This window comes from Pygocentrus nattereri, chromosome 12 (assembly GCF_015220715.1).
Source record: "Pygocentrus nattereri isolate fPygNat1 chromosome 12, fPygNat1.pri, whole genome shotgun sequence".
NCBI classification, from domain to species: Eukaryota; Metazoa; Chordata; class Actinopteri; order Characiformes; family Serrasalmidae; genus Pygocentrus; species Pygocentrus nattereri.
In genome coordinates this window covers 8,507,556-8,533,226 of record NC_051222.1, presented here as the reverse complement: position 1 = coordinate 8,533,226, position 25,671 = coordinate 8,507,556, and the positions used below count along the sequence as shown (strand labels likewise).

Genomic DNA, 25,671 nt, shown 5'->3' with positions numbered 1-25,671 from the left:
GAAGAGTTTGGGCAGAAACAGATCATAAACCTCTTGTTACAATAGCAAAAAAAGGCTTAGCCAACACACCACCTAGGGTGCAGCGATTGTTCTTGAAAATGCAAAAGTACGACTTGCAGCTAGAATACAAACCTGGAAAAGAACGGTTAGTTGCTGACACATTGTCACGTGCTTATGACAGCACAGTATCGGTACAACACAATGAACATGATGAAACAGTACATGTAAATCTGGTCAGGAAAAGCTGTCCAGTCTCTGATGAGATGTGGACTGTGATTGCACGAGCCACAGCTGAGGACTAAAGACCTAAAACAGGTCATTAAAGCAATCACAAAGGGGTGGTCAGTACAGTCTGTACCTGCTCCATGCTACCATTACAGAGATGAGTTGTCAGTGTTAGATGGCATTCTATTCAAGGGCTCAAGGATTGTAATTCCCAAGGTCTTGCAGCATAACATGTTGAAAACACATGAGAGGCATCATGGCATGCAGAAATCCAAGAGACGGGCTAAAGCAGTGTTATACTGGCCAGGTATGGGTCGAGATATTGAGAGAGTCATTAGGTCTTGTGAAACCTGTCAGAAATACAGGGCTAAGCAGAGCAAGGAGCCAATGTGGATTGAGGTCAGTAAGGTGCATAGGGCATGGAGCAAGGTGGGCATAGATTTGTTTGAGCTTGATGGAAAAAACTACATACTCCTAGTAGACTATTACTCTCACTACCCTGAGATGGTGCAGTTGAGAGAGACCACAGCAACTCAGGTTATAACTCACATCAAATCATTTTTTGCACGTCATGGTATTCCTGACGTAGTCATGACTGATAATGGACCGCAGTTCAGCTGCGTGGAGTTCCATAAGTTTGCTAAGACTTTTGAGTTTAGTCATGTGACATCAAGCCCACATTATCCGCAGTCTAATGGGCTCATTGCAAATGGAGTAAAAATAGTCAAACTGTTGTTGAAGAAAGCAATGGATTCAAAAACGGATCCTTACTTAGCACTGCTTAATTACAGGTCAACTCCATTGTCACATGGCCTGTCGCCAGCAGAGCTTCTGTTTAATAGAAAGCTTAGGACCCGCATGCCCCAACTGCTCGAAAGAGAAAGTGTAGAAAAAAGGAACATAGTCATGGACAAACAAAAGGCAAAAAACGCACAGAAAAGATACTATGACATAGGGTCAAAAGAACTAAAGGAACTAAAACCAAATGACAGAGTGAGGTTGCATGATGGAAAACATTGGAGCCTAGAGGCTCAGGTGCTACAGAATGTAGCTCAGAGGTCCTATGTGGTCCAAACACAAGAGGGAATGACCTACAGGAGAAATCGTAGACATTTGCTGCAAGTACCTGAAAAAGAACAGAATAAGGAAGAGGAAACAAACTTGGGTACAAACCACAGATTAGACAGCCCGGTACACAAGACACCTGTAACTGAAATTAATGGGAAAACAGAGACACAAGTGGAAGTCAGGAGATCTTGCAGAACCATTAAAGCACCTCAAAGGCTTATAGAGCAAATGTAAATACTCAAAATTCCTAGCAACAATCAAAGCATGTAAAGTTGGGAACACTGTACGTGAGGTTAATTAATACACTGATTGTTAATTAAAACATGCTGGGTGTTGAGATCACACATTTGTTTATCATGTGAAACTGTTAGATTTTTTAAATAAAATTAAATGCTACTGATTGTTTGTCACACTTATATAAACAATGTTCTTAACTGGAGTGATGTGTGATGTACATCATTTATGTGATCTGCGTATCACGTGACAGCACACAGTTATGCAGCATGCCGCCTGCAGTTGCGCGTTTGTTTCCTGAAGAATAAAGAAGTCACGTCATCTGTTATATCCTTCATCTTTACTTTATTTCAAGAAGGTACAGAACATAGCAGGATGGTACTGTCACAATTGGCTCCTCCCACTCCATGTGCTTTTTTGTTTTGGTTTGTTTTGGTGTTCTAGTCCAACCCCTTGTTTTGTTACTCCGCCCCTGATTGTTTCCACCTGTCCCTCGTTTTCCCTGTGTTACTTAAGCCCTATGTTTGCCCTTAGTGTTGGCCGGTCTTTGTTTGATGTATCAGTCTCTGTTGGTTGTATTAGTCGATGTTTGCTTTGTTTGCTTTGATGTTTGCTCGATCTCTGTGCGGATATCGCAGTGCCTCTCGGACATATCCGCATGGATGAAGGAACACCACCTTCAACTAAACCTGTCCAAGTCTGAACTTCTGGTTATACCAGCTAAACAATCCATTCAACACAACTTCACCATAACCATCAACTCACTCTCACTCTCCCCAACAAAGGTTGCTAGGAACCTGGGGGTTATGGTAGATGACCAACTCTCCTTTACGCACCATGTTGCCTCGGTGGTTCGGTCCTGCCGCTTTGCGCTGTACAACATCAGACAGATACGGCCGTTTCTAAAACAACAAGCCACCCAACTCTTGGTACAAGCAGTGGTCATCTCACGCCTCGACTACTGCAATGCCATACTGACGGGCCTCCCGGCCTGTGTTGTAAAACCACTGAAGATGGTTCAGAACGTTGCAGCGTGTCTGGTCTTTAACCAACCAAAATGGGCGCATGTCACCCCACTGCTCATTGAGCTCCACTGGTTACCGGTTGCTGCTCGTATCAAATTGAAAACTCTTACGATTGCCTACAAGGTGTTAACAGAGCAGGCTCCTTCCTACCTGCACTCACTCCTAAAGGCTTACAGCACCGCCCGGCTGCTGCGATCCTCCAATGAACGTCACTTAGCTTTGCCAAACATTCACACAAAGCAATCGAGACTGTTCTCATACTTGATTCCCCAATGGTGGAACAAGCTACCTTCCGCTGTCAGAGCAGGGGCGTCCCTCGCTATGTTTAAGAAACTCCTGAAGACAGAGCTCTTCAGGGAGCACTTTCTCTTATCGCCTCTTGCAAATCTAACCACTACCAACCTCATCTCCTTCTTGCCCTCCTTCCCTTCTCTACCCCGCTATTACCCTTTGGCCTCCTTTAAGGCCTGACTATGTTTGTTCTATGTACCACATTATTTGTAAGTCGCTTTGGATAAAAGCGTCTGCTAAATGTAATGTAATGTAATGTAATGTAATCTAGGATGTACATCTAGGATCACAGTACTGAGAACATCATTCCCTTAACACTAATCTTCCGCGAGCTATGAAAATTTTCGTAAGGGAAACCAGCGACCATGTAGCCCACTCCCCTGCTGTGAAGCGATTAACGCCCATTGTCTTGGTAATGATATGGAGTGCGGTGGAAGTGGAAACCCCCCATGCCCACAGAAAGCTCCTACAGCTCCCAAAGCACCTAACATGACACAACTTGAAGGTGAACTTCAAGTTACAACCCCAGTGTATATGTTACCGATCCGACAGCGCGACGGAGAATCTGTAGAATCGTGTTTCAAAAGTTATAATTCAAGGGCGCGTAGTAGCGACGGACGGAGCAGTGGCGATTTCTCTAAGACTGCCAGGGAAGCTCAGCTTGCCCTAAAATGTCAAATATGTTCAGTTGTGTTAACATTTCATTCACTACAAATGCGTTAAAAGCTGAGTGTCTTTTCACTTCAACAGGACCGCTCATTCAAACGGGACGTTTTTTTCATTGCTTCGAAACTCGCCGGTCATTGGATAAATGCCACGATTTTGTCCCGCCCCCGAACGCAGAGCGTCTCTGTGGTGAATGGAGCTGTGGGTGGGTCTGGACGCGGAGCTTCTGCAAAATGATTGAAGGATGAGACGAAAGGCTGAATCCTGTTTTGATTGACAGCTATTTTTACCCATTTACGTCAAAAGACAAACTGCAACCCATTTCTTGGCGTTTACTTGGTGAAATTACTTGTGCATTTCCGTTGTTCATTGTGTAAATAAAACACACTCCTAGTATTTCCTTGTTTCAGTTTAACATAATTTCAACATTTCCTTGTTCGAGTTTAATTTTGTTTCGTTAGTTTGTTCAGTCAGTCGTTCATACTGTTGGCAAGGTCGAAGTGAACTAGCCAGCAAACAAGGTTCACACACAGAGCTGCTGTCTCAGTCCTCCTCTGTGAATTAACATAATAAAGGGTGATGTATGGTCCTGCTAATTGCTGGCAAGAAGGAGGGGTGATGTCCTGAGGATCTTGAAATCTCAGGAGGACTAGTGTTAACTCATGTGATTTCCTTGTTTTTATGAGGAGGGGGAAAGTAAAAAAGGCCAGTAAGTGTGTGTGTGGATTGTGGGACTACTTTCATTTTCACTTTGTACGCTTATAAGCTGCTCACCAGAGACACTGCAGCAGACACACCCTGATCACTGAGGCTTCTGGAAACAGCTGATACTCCTGACCGCTGAGGTAAGGAGATTTCAAAGCACTAATTAAATAGGAGTTTGCTAAGATGCTGAGATTTTCGTTGGGAGTGACAAGGCTGGACGAGATTAGAAATGAGCAGATCAGAGGGGCAGTGAAGGTGGAGCAGTTTGGAGATAAAGCCAGAGAGGCCAGGTTGAGATGGTTTGGACATGTGTTGAGGAGGAATAGTGGATATATTGGTCAAAGAATGTTGGAGATGGAGCTGCCAGGTAGAAGGAGAAGAGGTAGACCTCAGAGAAGGTTTATGGATGTAGTGAAGGTGGACGTGGAGATGGTTGGTGTAAAAGTAGAGGAGGCAGTGGACAGGGCAAGATGGAGGCAGATGATCTGCTGTGGTGACCCCTAAAGGGAGCAGCCGAAAGAAGAAGAAGAATTAAATAGGCGTTTGCTGGAATGAGAAAAAGGATATGGAAGGAGACAGAGATGTTTTGGTAGCTTTTAGCTCAACAAAGAAAAACAGCAATATTTTGGAAAATAGAACAGATGTCATTTTCGTGATGACTTTGGCTGCTACAAGGTCATCTGAAAGCCTGCAGTACCTGAATATAATATAGAAATATTTAAAAATGCAATGTCACTTTTTTAATTTCTCCCCAACTTTTAACAGTTTTTAATAGTTTCTAAAAGTACGTGTTGATGTGTGATGCTGATGTAAAATTCTACTTGACTGACTGACTACTTGACTGATTTGTATTTGTTTTTCTCCTCATTAACTGGACATACCATTATTCTCTATTCAATGTCAGATAAATAATAAATGTCTAATAAATCTCACTTATCTTGGCGGTATATAAATATAAATAAAGAGGTATTGAATTTAATTGATTAGCCTTTTTTATTTATTCTTGATCTAATGCTTAATTTCCCCTATGCTTGTCATTTACTTTCACATTCAGGCTGAGAGTATAAAATACTGAGCACAAGCACATATATATATATCACAGTACTGGGAATATCATTCCCTTAAATCGTGTGATTTCCTTGTTTTCATGAGGGGGGGGGGGAGTAAAGGCCAGTAAGTGTGTGTGTGTGTGTGTGTGTGTGTGGATTGTGGGACTTCTTTCATTTTCACTTTCATTTTCACTTTGTAAGCTTATAAGCTGCTCACCAGAGACACACTGCAGTTATATATATATATATATAAATTCTGTAATAGTGGATAAAATGTAAACTTTTGATTTAAATGAAATAATTACAAAGTACTAAAAAGGTAATTGTATATTAACGTATATAAAGTAACAGCTCATGTCTGTTACAGTAATCAAGTCAAGTGGATATATAATTAATTATGAATGGCTCTAAATATTTGCTAGTGACTTCATTATTCAATAAATTTACATTTCACAGAGGTTTAATTTTTTTTTTTCAACAGAACAGGAAGAGACTAAAATGGGAGGATCCTCATCAAAAGGTTGGTATATTTCTCTTCTCTCAATAATGATTTAAGTGTTATGCAGTTGAACAATGTGTGTGTGTGTGTGTGTGTGTGTGTGTGTCTGTGTGTGTGTGTGTGAAAGACTGTGTTGGCTGAAAAAAATAAATAAATTAGCTGTTGTAGAAAATAAACCTTGTATCTCCATTTTTGATGTTTATCAGTTCAGTTTTTTGACATAATATGAAAATAAATATTACCCTTAGCATTGTCTGTACATTTCATGATGAACAGACCAAAAGAAATGACCCAAGTTTAAAATGTCTGGTTCCATTGACTTACATTAAAAGTAAAATAGGTAAAGGAGATATGAGGTTTTCTTCCAATAACAGTGATTTACTATACAACACTGTCTTTCACAGTGATTTATTGTGAAATGTTCTGTTCTAGAGAAACTTGATGGCTTGTCCACAGTGGTGGTGATAAGAACCAGATGTCTAAAGAGTTTAGTGCCTCTAAAAGCTCCCTTATTAAAAGTTATAATGTGAAATGTTTCTACACTGCCTGTTGCATTGTTTTACAATAATTATGAGATTCGGTCTTGGCCTAAAATGTACTATTTCTATTGAACAGAATTTAAACAACCATGGAGAAATGTAGACTGGAAGTAAGTAATGTTTATGCATTTGGATTCACTGTTTATCCCAAAGCAGTCTTGGGCAAGGTTTTTGGGATGGTGATGCCATTATACACTGGACTTTGCTGCCTTACCCTATCTGGTCTCACCAAAACTGGTCTCTGTCTTATTCATAAATGAACTACGTCCACTTATGTTCTCTCAAATTTATTTTAAATTATCATATCAGCTCAATTACTAGGCTACATAATAGCAATATTTCTATACCTTGCACCAGAAGCTTTTCTTTGACCAAGTGACCAAAAAGTGACCAATTGTTTTCAAATAGTGTGCTAATGTTGCAACAGTAACAGCCAAACCTCACTAAAATGGTTAATTCTGCTGTGTTTTGTTAATAGTACAAATAAAGGTCATCATATACTTGTAAGTTCTTCATACAGGTAATGTTTTTCAGTGGAAGAGGTAGACTTGAGGGTGAGCTGAGGAATACCAAAATCAGAAGTTCAGATGTCAGCCATCTCAGAATCCTTCTGCATGGACAAATCGGAGTGGGAAAGTCCTGTTTCATCAACTCTGTTGACAGTGCTTTCCAACATGAAATTAAAAACAGAGCTGGGGAGGCATCATGTTCAGGCAAAAGTTACACCAAAAAAATTAGCAACATCTTCTGCTACTGCTTATATTTAAGCTCTTTTAAGAAAGACAAAGTATGAGAACCCTTTGGCATTACCTGTGTTTGTGTATAAAGTCATCTAAAAATATCAGAGGCCATATTACAGAAAATTCTTCAAGTCTAAGATCTGCTGTGTTGTCATGGCAACTTCAGTTAAGACTGACGTTGGGACAGAAACCAGTACAGAACAACAGTTCTTAAGTCTATAATCTTATCTTATTGCCTTCGCCTGTTGTTCTTGATAAAAAACTTATCAGAAATAATATTACAGTGATGGTGGTGAATAATTAGGAGACAGAGCTGAACATGTGTCTGTTTGTTATGAGGCTAATGTGTTTGGGAAACTGAAACTGAAACTGTGGAGCAGTGACTCTGATAAACAGCACAAAGCGCTGACACAATATTCTTAACTCTCAGTTTATCACACTTTAGGTTTTTTTTTACTCTAGTAATGGCAGCTAATGTTAGCTGTCTGGATTACTAACTTGATTACATGTTTACTAGATTCAGCTGTGTGCATAGGGTTGGTTGCTAGGTAACATACACAACAGTTGATTGTCGACTTCAATCGAGTAAGTTAAGATTTACTAACTTGAGATAAGAAGAGATGCTGTACGATATGATTCTTAAATGAAGATCAAATTTTCTTCTGTAATACAAATTTGTGAAAAATCTTATCTTGATATGTCAGATCTTGAGTTAAGAAAAAAACAAGAATTTTCTGTGATATGGCCCCCGGCCTTGACTCCACATAGCTTTTGTCCAAATCATTAGCCTAGGGGTTCACATACATATTTTGGCTTATAAACCCACTCAACCATTTTGAGTTTGCCATGAAAACCTGCTTATGTGAACCATGCCAAGCAAAAAAAGAGATCAGAGACATGCGTCAATAACTGCTGATTTGCATAAAGTTAGAGTTGCAAAGTTTTACACAAAACCCCAGACAGATTAGATATTTGCCCGTCTGTAGTTAGACAAATCTACAAATTAAGATGATTAAGTACTGTGTCTAGTCTTTCTAGAAGTGCAGAGCATTAAAAAATCATTTATACTGATTAACATCTTTGTTCATAATAGTGCCCATGACTGATGAAACTAGTTTGAAATGGTGGAATTGTGTGAGACGAACACACAGCACTACATATGGTGTCAAAGGGCACCATGATTTCCTGTCTCTGGGCCTGGACTGACATCATTGAGGGAAAAATAAATTCCTAAATTTATCAAGGTATCCTATAGGGTCACTTCAGGGTGGCTGTCCACCAGCTAAATGCAGATAGGTGATGCAGTGAGACAATGACCTAAACACTGAAGTAAATCTATTACAGATGGCCTTTTAAAAAGCTGCTTTAATTCTCTACTCTTCACAAATCAAAATATCAAACAGACGTTTCGGTGGCAAAAAACACACCCCACAATTTCACAACTGTCACATACTTTGGTGGGAAAACCACAAATCCAAAAACCTTGCATGTGGAAAGAGCAGTGAATGAAAACAGTGCAGCTCTTCTGATTACAGTAGCATTCCTATATGTTTAATTTCTACTTTTTTCCAACCATTCAAAGCAGTTGCACTGTAGTATCTGTTAACTTAATACATCTGATCTAGCTCATCAACTTATTATAATCAATCAGACATTTTGGGCCAGGAATAGCTGTGCAGGGCTGTAGGTTGCCAGGAGCAAACTTAAGATACACTGTTGTAAAATGTAACATCAACCTGAATTGTGCTTATGTACAATCTTGTACCTCTACAGTACAAGACCTACAAAATCGAAAATGTAAATGGTGGATTTTTACCATTTGTCATGAATGATGTCATGGGCCTTGAAAACAAAGATGGAGTTCAAACAGCTGATGTCATCAGTGTCCTATTGGGCCATGTGAAAGAAGGATATAAGGTATGTTTAGAATGTTTATACAACAATCAGAGACCGATTTTTGTTTAATTAATTTCCTGTCAAAATAGCCACATTATTTATTTTTCATTATCAGAAAAAAGCAGGAAACATGTATCTAAAAAACATTGTCTATGGAATATTACAAAAAAAGAAGTTTTTTTTTATATAATTTGAAAATATCTGTTGCCTTTTTCATTGTGTGTAAATTTCATGATGAACAAACTAAAAGAAATGACCCAAATTTACTTTGAAAAAAGTTCAATTGACTTACTAGAAGTATTTTTTTTTCCTGTAAAGTTATCATTTTGGAGATATGAGGCAAAAAAACCCAAACTTTTTTTATTGTTATTGTTAAGTTGGCTTAGTTTTTATATACATTGCTGTGCAAAAGTCTTACACACCATGTTTTCAGGCAGGAAGTGTGTTTTTTGCATATATAATTACAATTTAAATAAACACAAGTTTAGCAGTTTAGTTTGTTTTCAAAAATTAATTTACAGCTTATGAGCTGGTTAGAACAGAGATTTGATTCCCAATTTCTCACTGATGCCCTCAAGCCATCGCTCTAAAGCACAGATATTGGATGAGAGCTACAAATAATATTGAGCTGCCACAAGAAGAGATTTAGAAGTGGATAAGCTAACACCCTGCTATACACAAATTACTACCTGTTATATTAATATTAAGTGCATTTCATTATAATTTCTGTGCAAATACACACTACCATTCAAATAGTATTTTAAATGTATTTTTTTCTCAGGCGTCTAAGATTTTTGCATAATGTTTTATTACCTTTAATTTTTTATTACCTTTAATTCCAACTCTTGGACATCCCTCTTTTTAAAGGGATTTTAAGGGTTTAAACAGTTGTGATATTCAGATACCACATAAAAACAAATGTGCCCCTTTCTTCCAGTTTAATCCTGACACTCCTCTGACAGAAGGTGACCGTAACTATGTTAGTAACCCCAGCCCAGATGATAAAGTTCACTGTCTGGTGACCATTGTGTCAGCAAACAGCCTCTCTCTAATGGATCAGTCTATCATCAATAAGATGAAAACAGTCAAAGAACAAGCCAATGACATTGGTAAGTAATGTTATTTATGGTAAGTGATTTTAGGTATTAAAATGCTATTTAATAAGTTTTTTTCAGCATGACAAAAATAAAACCATTTCTACCACAAAACAATGCAAACATGGCAGGTATACAAGCATCTTGGCTGAAAAAAAAAACATCTTTATATGTTTTAGGATTTCAGTATCATTTCATAGTCTTTTCAGTGTGCTTGACTTATGACCTCTAGTCTTTCATTAGTGGTCAGTCTGGACCATAGGACCACTGTTGTCTGGACTATTTGTTGAGATTTCTTTCTCATTTTTTCTCATTCTCATGATAAACACTCAGTATGACTCAATATTGAGTCTCATCCATTATTTGTGTTTTTACTGATAATATAACTGCATGATCAAGATTATGCTACTCTGCCAGTTTATGCTACTCTGCCAGTTTATTTTAGTGTGAGCGCTTTATGACATTCTGCAAACAAATGTTGTTTTCCCCCTCTTGTCAAATTGCCATGTTTCCTCCCTTGCAATACAACACAAACAAGTTTCCACACTATGCACTTGGGCCCATCACCACATTACTAATCTGTGACAGACATATGCACCAATCACACCAAACACTATGACCACCTCCTTGTTTCTACACTCATTGCCCATTTTTATCAGCTCCACTTATATAGTAAGTGCAATTTGTAACTGGAGTTTTTAAACAGCTCAGTGTCACTGCTGGACTGAGAATGGTCCATTTACCACTTTGTAGAACTACAAAGTGCATCTACACTCACCGGCCACTTTATTAGGTACACACTTGGGGCAGTCGTGGGCTGGAGGTTAGGGCCCTGTGACCGGAAGGTTGCCGGTTCAATCCCCAGCGCCGACAGTCCATGACTGAGGTGTCCTTGAGCAAGACACCTAACCCCCAATTGCTCCCCGGGCGCTGTGGATAGGGCTGCCCACCGCTCCGGGCAAGTGTGCTCACTGCCCCCTAGTGTGTGTGTGGTGTTTCACTTGCATGGATGGGTTAAATGCGGAGATGGAATTTCCCCAGTTGTGGGATCAAAACAGTATCACTTAAACTTAAACATCATCAAGGCATTTTCGTCCACACAACTGACCGCTCACTGGATATTTCCTCTTTTTCGGACCGTTCTCTGTGAACCCTAGAGATGGTTGAGCGTGAAAATCCCAGTAGATCAGCAGTTTCTGAAATACTCAGACCAGCCCGTCTGGCACCAACAACCACGCCACGTTCAAAGTCCCTTAAATCCCCTTTCTTCCCCGTTCTGATGCTCGGTCTGCACTTCAGCAAGTTGTCTTGACCACCTCTACATGCCTAAATGCACTGAGTTGTGGCCCTGTGATTGGCTGATTAGCTATTTGTGTTAAAAAGCACCTAATAAAGTGGCTAGTGAGCGTATATAGTAAGTGGAGCTAATAAAATGGACACTGAGTGTAGAAACAAGGTTATGTCTGATCGGTGTACAACTGTACATTAATTATGAGCAATTAAGTACAATATAAGTACAACAACATTCAGGGAAAATGAAAATATAAGAAAAGAGAGGAATAACATACTATAGCAGTACTTAACAACTGTGGATGAGAAAATAAACAATAATTATTAGAAATGTATAAAATCTAATGGAATTCTAATGATTCTGAATGGATGTTGTGAATTACAGACATTCCTCAATTCATTCTTTTGACAAAGATTGATGAAGTCTGCCCCCTTGTTAAAAAAGATCTGAAAAAGACCTACACAAGCAAGAAAATTCATGAAAAGGTGAGCTCCTGATATTCCTCATCTGGTTGGATTACAGAGGCGCAGATATTAATCTTAATTGCTACACCCGTGTTTACCAACCTTCCTCCCGAAGACCTACTTTCCTGCAGAGTTTAGTTCCAACCTGCAACCCCCTTAATTAACCTAATATGAATGCATCTGATCCAGCCAGTCATGGACTAGGACATGGACATGGATTAGGGTTGGAACCAGGTTTCCATTACTAAGTTTGGGGCCACTAAGCAAGACTTTTCAAGAAAAGCCACAATTTATTTATTTATGTCATAAATCATAGTCATAATCTCACAGTGCTCGTTTGAAAAAAAAAGGATAAAGCCAAGACAGCTGTATGTCCTTCTAGAGTGAGGGTCAGGGATTAATCTACAAATCGACAGAATGTTAGGATCCTTTACATGCTTGAGTTACAAAATAAAATGCTTAAATTCTAGTTGTTAATAAAAAAATAAAGTAAAAAAAAAAACGCTAAATGTTGTATAAAGATATATTTGTTGTAATGTGAGTTTTTTGTAAGTAAAAACATTTTAGAGCCTTTTGCCAAATGTGTATTTTTCTTAGCCCTGATTCTGTGTGATCTCAGTATGTTTACCTCATCTGTTCCTGGGTAACACATTGTCTATAGGTAGGCCTTCATATCAAGGTAATAGAAAAAAAAAACTGATGTTAGTATTTGATGTGATGCAATAATTGAGAATAGATGGAAATAAGTAACTTTGCATTGTGAAGCTCCATTATCATTTACTGATGACCTCTTCCTGTCCTCTCTCTCCCTCTCTCTCTCTCTCTCTCTCTCTCTCCCTCTCTGAATGTGTGTGTTCAGATCAACCAGTGCTCTAATCTGATTGGAGCTCCTGTGAAGTTTATCTTCCCAGTCAAGAACTACTGTTATGAATCTGACACAAATGATCCAACAGACATCCTCATTATGTTAGCACTACGCCACATTGTCAGTGCTGCTAATGACTATGTTGCATCCCTGTAACTCCTAACAGAACATTGAGAAATGCGCAGCAACGTTTCACTGGAGTGTCAGTAGGCAGCTTGCAGACTATGAAGTACCTATATAATCTGCAATTCAGTAGTGTAACTGCATCAGTGCCTTTCAATCAAGATCTGTTTTATTTTACAAAGATAATGATACTGCATATTGTACAACATATAAAGAAACATAACCGCATTAAATGTACCGTTATTTTTACCTTTATGTTACCTGTATGTATTCATGGTATTTAGATTACATTTAAATAGAAAAAATGAAAAATCATGAATTGTGTCAATTTTAACTTTTCACATATTAATCATCACATAAAACTCACCTACTAAAACCATGAGTGAAAATGAATCTATGATGTATGCTCTTGCCATGCAGTGATACTTAATAAAATAATGATTGTTTGATTAAAGTGCAGCATGAATGTTTCATTTAGGGTATTTGCATATATATTTGGGTGGACCAAACACAGCAGTATGGAATAAAGTAGAACATTTACATATACTATCAATTAATTTTTAAAAAGTGGGGTTGCACCACGCAAGCCTCCAACTCCCAAAATCCCCAAGTAGGGTGCCCACAGCTGTGTACCTGGCTAGTGTTTTTGAGTTCTGCTCAAAATGAGAAAATATTGTCACTACCAAAAGAGTCAATACTGAAACATTTGTGTCTGAACAATTTCTTAAATTCATTTAGAACAAAAAAGTAATTGTACTTAGTTTTACTGATAGTCTAGTTTTTAATTGTACTTAGTTTTACTGATAGTCTTGTTTTAATTGTACTTAGTTTTACTGATAGTCTAGTTTTTAATTCTACTTAGTTTTACTGATAGTCTTGTTTTAATTGTACTTAGTTTTACTGATAGTCTAGTTTTTAATTGTACTTAGTTTTACTGATAGTCTTGTTTTAATTGTACTTAGTTTTACTGATAGTCTAGTTTTTAATTGTACTTAGTTTTACTGATAGTCTAGTTTTTAATTGCACTTAGTTTTACTGATAGTCTTGTTTTAATTGTACTTAGTTTTACTGATAGTCTAGTTTTTAATTGTACTTAGTTTTACTGATAGTCTAGTTTTTAATTGTACTTAGTTTTACTGATAGTCTTGTTTTAATTGTACTTAGTTTTACTGATAGTCTAGTTTTTAATTTTACTTAGTTTTACTGATAGTCTACTTTTTACTTATAGTATACTTCAATATGTAATAGAGAAATGGACCAGTAGTATATACATATAATTCCAAGTGTATACTTCGAGCTTCAAGTACAGATCGCCTTGACCCGCCACCCTTCGATACACGTGGAAGACAAGCGTCTAGAATGTTCTCTGTACTGGCACCCAAGTGGAGGAATGAACTCCCATACAGTAGAGTCTCTCGCTGTCTTCAAACACAGACTGAAGACTCATCTCTTTACACAGCACTTAAATGAGCATTGAATTACATATTGATTGCAATATATCGTGCTGCACTATTGTATTATATTGTATTTTATTGTATTGCCCTGCATTGTAGTTCATTGTATTATAGTGTATTGTAGTGTAGTGTAGTGTATTATAGTGTATTGTAGTGTATTGTTTTGTAGTGTATTGTAGTGTATTATAGTGTAGTGTAGTGTATTGCACAGAGTTCTGTGCTTAACTCTGTTCATTTTGTGACTTTAGTTTCTTGCAGTATCTGAGCTCAGGACCATCTTTCTCTCTAACCTACTGGTAACTAGCAAAGATACTTTCTCTAGACAGACAAAGCACTTCTTGTAAGTTGCTCTGGATAAGAGCATCTGTTAAACGCTGTAAATGTAAATGTACATAATGTATATACTATATAGTTATTCTAATTATTTCTACAAATTACACACTTAAATCTACTTAAGTGCAATTTAAATTGTTCAGAGAGAAAACAAAACAAAACAAAAGCACATCTGCTTTTTCAACAAATGCATGTAATACAAATTTAGTGATAGCATTTACTGTGCATTTAGGTATGTTTAATAACTTATCATGGTTACACTTTATATTGAGGGTCACAAATTGTTGAAAATGATATTCTAGTGTTTACCTAAATTGCCATAATTTCTATATTAGGTATTTTTATATTAGTAAGTGATTAAATATCTAGCAATTATTAGTTGAGTACATTGTTAACTGAGTTTAATTTCTCATTAGGTCACAGCTTAACTACCAACAAAACTCAACAGTTTTGTGCTGTATAATCTTTGTATTGTAAGTTGTCATTGTGTTAATGCATAATGCATTGCTTAATTTGCATGAATTACACTTAGTAAATCAAATTTTTGAGAAAATAAGTTGAAAACAAATGAGGTAGATGATTGAAAGCCATTGGTTATGGCTGTGTCCCCAGCCACACACATATTTTTAGTACTGTAGTATGTTTCAACCCGGTCTCACTCCCTATGCGTATGAAATCGTACGCAAAACTAAACACTGGGATGCGTACTCATGCGTACGCAGAGAGCTGCGTACAAATGTTACGCCGCTATCAAATACATGTAAATACTCGCCGATTCCCGACAAAATCGATCCCTAGGCTATATTTAGGTGTCCAAACTGATCGTAGTATCTACTCTGTACAGTATATTAACGCAAACGCTAAAAAAAGATGAGACATTTGACGTTTTACGAGTTGAGAGAGAGAGAGACATAGAGAGAGATGCACTTACTGAGCGAATGCCCAGAATACAGTGGGATTCGGTCAGAATTCTTCACTAAAAAGACCAACATAATCGCTTTATTAAAACCCTTCCTGAGCAATGATGTCTGAGGTAAATATAAGCGTGCTATACACTGGAGCACAGTATGTTCAGGCCTGCCACAGAGTAAGGGACGGAGATACACACCAATGAGCACACACGTTATTATTAATTAATAATAATAATAGTATTAATATTAGTAATTAATATATTATTAATAATTCTGTTATTAATTAATAAACTATGAGAGTTTAATAGTTTCATAGTTTAGGGTTTGTTCGGTTTGTTTTTGGCTACTTTTTTCTGATGTGTGGAGACAAACGTAATTTTCACATAAACGTATTCCTTCTTTTATTCTCTGTTTCTGGTTCTTCTCAGGTTCTGATATGCCTAAATGAACTGATTAGTATCCAAGCTCAAATAATGATGGATTTTACATCTTCAGAAGTGATGTGCGAGGTTGCCAATTTAACAAAGGAATTTACTTTTAGTCATTCTTGTTCGTTTTAGTTAACCTCACTTGTAACAGGAATTCATTCATAATAGACCACGTATGGAAACATCCCAATATATGTATGTATTTAGTTAACAAGAATGTGCTCAGACAAAGACTCTTACTGTGAAGTTCTGGTTGCATTGGTAAGGTTGCTATCCAATTTGAGCGCGATTGCGACCATCGATATCAAGGTTTTGAAGCAAAGATCGTTTAAGGGAGGGTCTAAGTTAGGGCACTACATTTCATACAGCCTCATTTATGAAAGCTAATGCATTGAAGTGAAAGTGAGCGCCCCCCATCTTTCGGACTGTGTGCACTTCCGCCCGATCCTCTGGACACGGAACCACAGCTCGCTTTTCCCTCCACACGGTGAGTGTGTAAGCAGTCCGGTGCTTAACTTGACTTCGTTTTAATAACAGACACATGCAATTCTGAATACATTAACAGTTTTTTTTCATTAATATAAACTTAAATAAAATGCAATATTAAGTAGGAGCTCGGTTTAACATCCCAAGAGTATAAGACAAATGTGCACAGAGCTGGTCATGCTGCTAGCTAAACTAGTAAACTAGCTTAGATTAGCTAGCATGCCTTTAATAAACTTGAGATTTTAATCACTCTTCCTTTTGTAAGTATCGCAATTTCTATAAAGTTATGTTGCCCTGTGCACCATGTAGTAGTTTACTTTTGACATGCTAAGAATGCGTGTCAGTGTTTAACAGGTGAAAATGTTCTTTGCTAGCTAGCATTAGAGCTGGCCTAATTAGAGCATGTGCCTAATATGTATACCTAAATAATCCACAGGTCTACACTAACATTACTCAAACTGTATGTCCATTAATGAATGATATAGAAATGACATTACAGCTAGAGCTGGTTGATATGTGAATTGTGAAAACATGAGTAAGAAGTTTTCATGATACGTGGTAGTATTTAATAAATGAGTTAAAATATTTTCAGAGTATAAACGCACAATGATATTTTTTTTAAACATTTCACACACTGTGCTCTACCAAATCTAGTTGGAGAGGCCTAATTACTTTTATTACTGACAGTATCTGCAATATGCTCCGAAAAATTATATGGTAACATTAAATGTTTTGACATCTTTTTTTTTCTTTTCACAGACCTTTCAGATCCCTCCTCACATCCATCTATCTCTCTATCCTTTATAGCGACCCAACGGCACTTTTAAGAGCCACTCGTCTGTCTGTCTATCCATACATCCATTCATCCATCCATATATCTGTCTGTCTGTCTTGGTGTTTATCTGTCTACCTGTTTATCTGTCTGCATTGTCTGTGTGTGTGCATCTGTTGTCTGTCTGTGTATCTGTAGGTGTCATATTTTTGCCTTCATTTACACCATGGACTCTGAAGGAGACTCTGGTAATAAATTCCACAAGCTTCTTCAGGAAGCACAGAGACTTGCAGCAGAGCTCAATCCAAAATTGGTAATACTGTGTTTTTTTTTCTTTTTACATGTTGTGGTAACAGTATGAGCATGGCATGATCTTTATTATGGATATTTACTGAAGCAGTTTAATGAGCCTGGGTATGTGTACTAATTTTTATTTTACAATCATAGGCAAAGAAAAGAAGGTCGGCAAAACCCGTATCTGGTGTTGTTAGTTGGAGACAGAGGGATAATTCAGGACAAATTATTCCAAAATTTCCCCCAAAGACTTATAACTCGACTACACGTAATAAATGTTCTTTTTGGTCTCTAAATTTGAATTGTACAGGTCTTCTGATAGTTTAATAATGAAAATGTACCTTGGTCTCACATTGCTTTTTGTTCCAAACTCAGGTAAAAGGAGCAGTTCTGAAGTGGCTGAACCAGTATTTCAGCAGCCTGAGCCAACACCTTATGGTCAGTAGAAATCTGTTACACAGATTATACATACCTAACTGTTAGTCACACATTTAATAATTTAGTAATATTTTTTGTCTTACATTTACAGATAGTGCTCAAGAACTTAATGCACTGCAAGACCTTCTCAGGGACATTCCTCCACAAGAGAAGGGCACTGTGCCACTAAGCTGGGCTGAACGGCAAGCTCAAAGCTCAGAGAAGTGGAATGCTTCTAGATCAGCCATGGTTAAAAACATATTTCTCGCAGAGCACACAGACACCTATATCTGTGACATCTGCCTGCAAAACACATCTGTTGTGAGGTGCAGAGATTGTTTGCCAAGACAGTTCCTGTGCAGTTCCTGCGATACACAGATACATCAGCACATCCTCCATAACCGAGAAGCCATGTTTGAGGGATTCTATCAACCCTTAGCCCCAAACATGATCATTCAACTTCAAAATGATGGGTCACACCAGATAAAGCATGAAGGTTTTAAATTCTTTTAAATAGTTGTGCAATGTGTTTGCCATCTGTTTTTTCAGCTCTGATTAATTTTGTTGCCATTAATTTTTTTCTTCTGTGTTTTAGTTCGACTGTTGCCGGTTCGTCTACCTCAACAGTGTACCTGTTCTCCCAGTCAGCTAAAGCTGACCTGTGGCAAAGAGGTCATCCTTGTTGGAATTAATGGTAAGTACTTGGTTCAGTTCAATTAAATGCAAACGACTGAATTCATGCTGCTTACACAGCTCTTTTTGATTTCAGGACGGTACCAACTAAATTTGCCAACATTGAGCTGTTCTCAGTGCATGAAAAGCTGGACCACTGGACTTGATGAACTAGTACAATGTGGATATTGGCCTGCTACCATCAACCACCAGACCATCTTCCATGTAGACCTGTTCCAGTCTTTCCAGGATCTGAAGCAGCTGGCTCCTGGGCTTTCTCGTCAAGCATTTATTGGAATGCTTGATGAAAGAACAAAGTATTTTGGCAGAGTAAGCGTGCATCATATTTCTTTGTTGTAGATCAGGGCCAGTCTTATCCACAAAGGGTCACTGTGGCTGCAGATGGTCTTTCCAATCAAGCAGAACCTATTTCTATTTGTTTAAAGGTGCTGTAGAATACATTTATCTATTTTACATTATTCTCTAATTTGTACATAGAAGGTATGCAACCTTGGTTGGGGTGAAAAATGCCCACATGAGGTTTTTACATGCCCATTTACAGGTTAAAATGTGTTGGTGGTTCTTGTTATATTTTGAGGTAAGGAACTCTGGACCTGGATGCCCTGATAGTTTTGCACAGTTTGGTAATTTTATTCCTGCTCAAGCACCCCTGGTTTAACTCATCAGCTAATTACTTTACTGTGCTGTACTCTGGCCGTCAGTGTGGTGTATAATGTGTGGTACACAATGTGTTGAAGTATTTTTTAATTACATGTAATGAAGAAATGTATGTGTACAATTAGTTCATCACCTTTGTGTTTTTTCTGTTATTTTGCAAGACCGGAAAAATATGTGGTGACACATTCCAGCGGTCATTTCTGGAGTGGTGCTACGCGCAGCATGAGGTGGACAAACTGTTGGAAGTTGAGCCCTTCCGGTGTACAGCATGTTCACCACAAATGCATGCTGTATCAGTGGATGGAAATAGAAAATTATACCGATTTAAGAATGCATCAGGGTATGAAGTTGTGTTCAGAATACTTCTTTTTTCAAACAGAACACATGTTGTTTCAAAAGCTGTTCATGTTTGTAGCATTACAGAAATCTAGCTTTTTCTATTGTGCAGAAGTGCCACAAAGGGACTTTTTGATGGCACCTTCCTGGCCAGAGATGAGGAGGTGTCAAGTTTTGTTGCTCAAATCCAGCAGGCAACCAAACATGTAAATGTACACTAATGTTTTTTTTTTTTAAGAATTTATATTTTGTGTTCATTGATCTGTTTAAATTAATTACTTATTTGTGTAACACATTCGTTTTTCTTTTCTAATCCTTGCATTTTTGTGCTGTTTTATTTAATTATAGACTCCTGGGAAAGGAATGTGCGGATCATCACAATGGACAGCTGCAAAAGAGCATTCTGGGAAATCTGCCTCAAAAATTGATGAGGTGGGGCTGGAAATCGCTGTGTGCCGGCATGGGGTGCTTTTGAGAGCACTGAATATGTTCAGAGGGGAGATTTATGCTTACCCTCTGTATCTGCAGAAGGAACTGTCCCCCTCAAATGTTTCCTTTTTCTGTTCAGATGTGGCATGCAAGTATTATCCGTATTTGGAAAAGGTCTCCAATAAGTGCTCTGAACTGCAGGGACTATTGGAGATGCATCCACTTCTTTCAGTGATGCATGCCAAAGCACACTCCTGGACATGTGAGGTAAGCAAAGGTTGTATAAAATCTCAACAGCTATGTGAAAACTGTTGGCTAAACAAACCAAAATATGAATTTTAAATCAATTTGAAAACTATTCCCAAGATTTCTCAAAAACTGTGTTACAGTTGAAATGGGGTGGACGCAATCAAGAAGGCGCTGGCAATACCATTGGTGAGGAAGTGGAGCAGGTAAAGATAATTTAAAGCACTATGTAGCTGTTGAAGTGTAGAGGTTGTAATGAGACTTGATAGTTCGAGCATGATAATGAAAAATTACTGACATTTATATCTATGTTAGGTAAATAGCTTCCTGTCCAGGGCTGCTATCTCCACAAAATACATGTCTAAAGGTGGTAAGTATTTTTTGGTATACAATAAACCCATCACATGTATTTGTGATACACAGCCATTGAAATTACAATGAAGTTAAATGTTTCAAACTTTTTGTTTACAGGAAGAACAGACATGCTCACAGTTCTGGCAATGGGGTGGAACAAAAAGAAAATGAGTAACATGGACAAAATATTGGCCCAAAGATATGCTAAGGTACCCCATTTAACTGACTGGAACTGTTCTTAACGCTTTTAAAATGTTACTGAATACTGAAAAATGTTTGGTGATATGATTTGGTAATATTAAAGGCCGTCCAGAGAGTGGCAGATGATAAGCTTAAGCTGGAGGAGCTCAAAGCTGAGTTAAGGATTGATGATGCTGTTATCCAACAGTGGGTCACTGAGGTGCAACACTGGCCTGAAGGTAATATACTGAAGTAAATATTGATCTTGTGTCCTTATTCAGTAATATTTTATTCTAAAGTCACTTTTTCCTAATAGCAAATTCTAGTTTGGAGGGTGAAGCCTCAAGGGAGGTCATTCTGAAGAAGAAAATTGAAGGACTGTACCTTAGTGTCATGCAGAGGAAACATCGCCTTTACCGTCAGACAGGTATGATTCCTCATTATTTAGCAATTTTTCTTTCAGCCAACTGATTGTTTCTTTCTTTTGTAATGTACTAAACATAACATCATGTAAATTATGTAAATATTGTTGTGCATGTTATTCAGGTCTTTATATTCAATTCAGGTCAACTTTATTGTCATTATGCCTATATAGGATTGTACAGTACAACAAAATACTGTCAGCCTATTTCTCCAGTGAAGTGAAAGTGAATAGTGATATTGATTAAGTAAACTTTGAATAAGTAGACTGATATTTTCTTTCGCAGACAGCAACAAGAGACGACATAAGTTGCGCCAGAAAATTGCAGAGGAAAAGGCAGCTTTATCTTCTGCTATTGAAGAGCTACGTGAACAGACGGACATCATTCTGCCTGCTGTTGATGAGCTTCTCTTGACTGAAAATTTTGTGTGGTCCTGGACTTATCTTGGACCCAGTAAGAACATGTACAATACAGAGCTCAAATGTAGCTTTTGCATACTAAATACATCCTAAATAACTGCTTGTGTTGCTTAATAGGTAGAGCCAGCACTTGCCAGACCTGCCAACCTTTACGCATTTTGCGTAGCAGATACGCATTTAGACATCAAACTACGCTGCTACGATTTGTCACTTCAAAATACGAGAAAAGCCATCGATGGCTTTGAGTTCAACTGTCTGTGCATTTGCGCACTGGGCAGGTTGTCTATGGGTGTAACTGCATTAGGCAGCAACCAGTTGGGAAGACTTTGACCAATCATAGTGGTAGTTTTAAACTCTTCAAACAGGCTACAAGCGGAGAGCCGTCAAAACGAAAGTAACGAATTTAGTTTTCATCCCTCTCAGTCCATCTTCATACTGTGACTGGTTTTAAAGGGAGGACTGTACTAAACAGTTTCAGAGGTAACTGGCAGGATATGGGAATTGTGAATTGTCAATGTCAAAACTAGGCAACTCAAAAACAAGATGCAAAATATAAACTTTTTTTTTTTTAAGTTTTAGCATTTCGCTTGTGTAAATATCCCCCTGCGAGCGTGAATGTGAAACTCGTGAGCACAGCAAGAAGTCCTGCGTGCGTGTTTATCATCATGTTGCGCTCAAACCGCCTTTTTCATTCTCGATTGTCTTCGCACGCCATGTGTCACCTTCGACTGCTTTCTGTGCTCGAGTGAAATGTTTGTGAAATGTTCGAGTATTGGATTGAGATGTTTTTGTTTTTTATGCATGCATTCACTGATACCTGTTGCCCGAGTGCAAATGTACCTGACCTTGTGCCGTGCCTTGCTGTGATGTGCTGTGCCACCCCACCGCAAGAAGTTGCTACTCAAAAAGAATTCCCAGGTTGGCAGGTCTGACTTGCTGTAAGCTTACATATTTCTATTTCTTTCTATGAACAGCTGATCTCAGAACAAAGAAGGCCATCTTTGACCAGGTGATGGTGATCAGGAGAATGCAAGAGGAGGAGCAAATTGTAGTTCAGGAGATGAGGAGGCACTTGAACTCCCTCATAGGTGTTGCTGGGAGTCTAAAAACCTTACTGCTGGACCAAAGTAAGTTTTTCATCATTGCAGTTAATAGCATTTTTGTAGTATGTAGTCAAGAGTATGCAACTTGATTGAAGGACTATTTGTGCTTCAGCAAAACCTGGTGTGGGGGGCGTTGTTAATCTGCTTTTTCATCCAATTCTTAGGCAATGGCGCACACTGTGGATATCACAGCATGTTGAGGAGGAGATTGAGTGTTGTGAATGCCCAAGTACATCACACAAAAGCATCATTCAGCTTGGCTCTTCATGGAGAAATGACATCCCAAGATATGCTGTCTGAGGACAGGGAGGAACAAGTGTCAGATGTGGAGGACACATCTGATGATGACAATGACATTGATTCTTCATAAGTACATTGAGATTATTAAATACCCATGTCTAGTTCTTTGGGCTTCAAAACAGCTTATGGTGCATGATGTGGTGCATTATCACCACATCATTTACAGGTAGTTCTCGACTTACGTCCATTCGACCTTACGACCGTTTTATGAAAGGTGAGCTACGAATTTAAGAATTAAGAATTTAACTTATAATTCGTGCTTAGTTCTTTTTCTCAAATGAAAAGCGAATCAACAGCCGAATTCCAACCGAGACTTGCCTAAATAGTAGCGGCCGTTGGCGTAGTGCACTACTTAGGCTTGCTTTCTAGTGTTGTAGTACGCGGTTTGAGATTCAGCTAAAGAGCGCACAATGGAAGAGAAGAGTATTTTGATTGACACTGGAAAAAAACAATCACGATCGGCACTCGGAATAACAAGGGGTTGACCATCATCCCGGAAGATATGTTATGTTCTGAATTGCAATTAGTGTTTTACTTTAAATTAACTGTAAAAAAAAAAAGAAAGTGTATTAATAGACGCTTCAAATGACATAAAATGAACAAAGAAAAGTATGACATATAACAATAATAAGGAAAATGATGATAAAATATGATTTAAAGATTTTCATAACATCATTACACAGTACTGTACATATAGCCTACTCGAGTTACGTCCAATCAGCTTTACAACGGGTTTGTTGGAACCAGTCGTCGTCGTAAGTCGAGAACTACCTGTAATTGCTTTGGCCAATTCTGTGTTGGGTGGAGAAGACATCTCTGGGAGTGAAAAACACTTTTTATTATTAAATTTTATAATCTGTTCTTTTGATCACAAAAATTACAAAGGACACCTACTCATTCACGTCTTATTCGAGCTGTGCTGAATTACTATATATGTATCACAGGCCTGAGAATAGCCTGAATTAATTTCATTGTTATATCTGTGTGTATGTGTGTAATTATATAATTGAGGAGGCAGTTTTTGCACAGGAGACAAGACCCCTGAAGCTTGTATATAGTCTTCATTGTGCATATACAGTTAAATTTGCATACTATCATGAAACGCGCTGTACACTTTCCAGTGCACATAACGGATACTGCTGAATTGGTATTATTCTGTGCATTTATCCTTAGTCTAATGTTAATATGGACAATTGTCAAGAAAAAAATGCTTTACATTGTGAATAAATGGTACTGTATCTGAATCTTTATGGTAGAGAACTTGGTCTTTTTTTATTCACCATGAAAATGCACTATACATTACATTAATCTTCAAGTTATATTAATGGGCAAACATGCTGTGCAGGAAAAGTAGGTCACCAACACAGATGGAAAATTGTGCAAACACCGTTACATAGATAATCATGACGAGACCTGTGCTGTGTATTTTTGGAGCCGATAGGATTTATAGTTTTTAATAAATTTAAGTTTAAAAATTTTAAAATCCCCATAGGAATGAATGGGGCAGCTTTTTAAACCGATGATGCAGCAGTAGGCCACTCAGTCTCACAGACACGCAGGGTCCCTCTCCCTCACACTCATGACACTTCTGCTAAATACACATATACACTAACATGCATGCACACACATACACACATAGTTAGGACTCTATAGCAACCACTTGGTAACACCCTAGCAGCCACCTGGGATACCCTAGCAACTACCTAGTAATACCCTAGCAACAACATAGTAAAACTCTAGTAACCACCTGGAATATCATAGCAACTGCCAGGTAACACCCTAGCAACTACTTAGCAACACCCTAGCAATGACATAGTAACTCCCTAGCAACCACCTGGAATATCATGCAACAGAGGACATAGGTATTTTTTACATGCTTCAGCACTCGGCAGCCCCACTGTGTGTTTGCACGGTGTCACGGGGGGTCGGCGTCCCAGCTCTGGGGACACGACTACTCCCTCCATTCCTGCCTCCACCTCTAGGGGAGCACACTTTACACCATCCCTACCCAATTCCCAATCACCTGAGTATTAATCCAAAACACCTAGTCCTCGTTGGGTTTGGTGTCTTGTCTCCCTTATTTATTTCCACAGGTTTCACCAGTCCAGCGCTGCGCATTGCAAAGCCTGCATATGAATACAGCGCTGTGCCTGGTGACCTTGTGCCTGTGCAACTCCAAACTGCCACTAGAAGCAATAACATAAGAACTGGGAAGAAGGGAACATTTTTTGGTATCAGACTCCCAGTATCTCTGCCTAGTTTGTTCTGCATGATAGAAGAGTCATATATACAGTTCTTAATGCCATTTGACCCCTGGAGGTCCAGCAACACCCCCAGGAATAACAAAAATTTGCACACTTTAAAAAACTCTAATTCAGCAACTAATTCACATATAAATGTGAAATTTCATACATTGATTATTTATATAAGAAATAAAGTAGGAGGCACCTTTCAAGCTTATATGAAAATATCAAGTTTATAAAAAAATGTTTTATCATGCAGATGAATTATGTCACATATTGAATTATGTGACATGATTTATGACCCTAAAAATGTAAATAAAAACAGAATGCTCACCAGTTTCTGCCTCGGGGACGCATTGCATAGGACCCCCACATGAACATATTGCAAGCACGGACACCTAGATCAAAGGGCAGACACGT

General features: G+C 38.2%; 2 protein-coding genes across 4 annotated transcripts; both read left to right on the top strand.

Annotated features, from left to right (window-relative positions):
* The first annotated feature begins 4,273 nt into the window (after positions 1–4,273).
* Positions 4,274–13,228, top strand: LOC108416171 (interferon-induced protein 44-like). 2 transcript variants are annotated; one of them, XM_037543112.1, is made up of 7 exons: positions 4,274–4,354; positions 5,745–5,783; positions 6,378–6,411; positions 8,815–8,958; positions 9,875–10,046; positions 11,707–11,807; positions 12,646–13,228. In XM_037543112.1, the coding sequence occupies exons 3-7, from the start codon at positions 6,391–6,393 to the stop codon at positions 12,805–12,807; spliced, it is 600 nt and encodes a 199-aa protein (XP_037399009.1). In that variant the 5' UTR covers positions 4,274–4,354; positions 5,745–5,783; positions 6,378–6,390; the 3' UTR covers positions 12,808–13,228. The 2 variants fall into 2 exon arrangements, with proteins under 2 accessions (XP_037399009.1, XP_037399010.1); XM_037543113.1 differs by lacking the exon at positions 6,378–6,411.
* Positions 13,229–15,863: 2,635 nt separating this feature from the next.
* LOC119264570 lies at positions 15,864–23,203 on the top strand. Of its 2 annotated transcripts, XM_037543111.1 has the most exons (18): positions 15,864–16,387; positions 17,146–17,471; positions 17,606–17,720; positions 17,828–17,890; positions 17,982–18,365; positions 18,465–18,563; positions 18,639–18,871; positions 19,381–19,559; positions 19,668–19,761; positions 19,904–20,251; positions 20,374–20,436; positions 20,546–20,600; positions 20,702–20,793; positions 20,889–21,003; positions 21,081–21,191; positions 21,472–21,639; positions 22,580–22,732; positions 22,873–23,203. In XM_037543111.1, exons 2-18 carry the CDS (start codon positions 17,385–17,387, stop codon positions 23,076–23,078), a joined length of 2,565 nt encoding a protein of 854 aa, XP_037399008.1. In that variant the 5' UTR covers positions 15,864–16,387; positions 17,146–17,384; the 3' UTR covers positions 23,079–23,203. The 2 variants fall into 2 exon arrangements, with proteins under 2 accessions (XP_037399008.1, XP_037399007.1); XM_037543110.1 differs by lacking the exon at positions 15,864–16,387 and having other exon boundaries at positions 16,737–17,471.
* Positions 23,204–25,671: the final 2,468 nt, after the last annotated feature.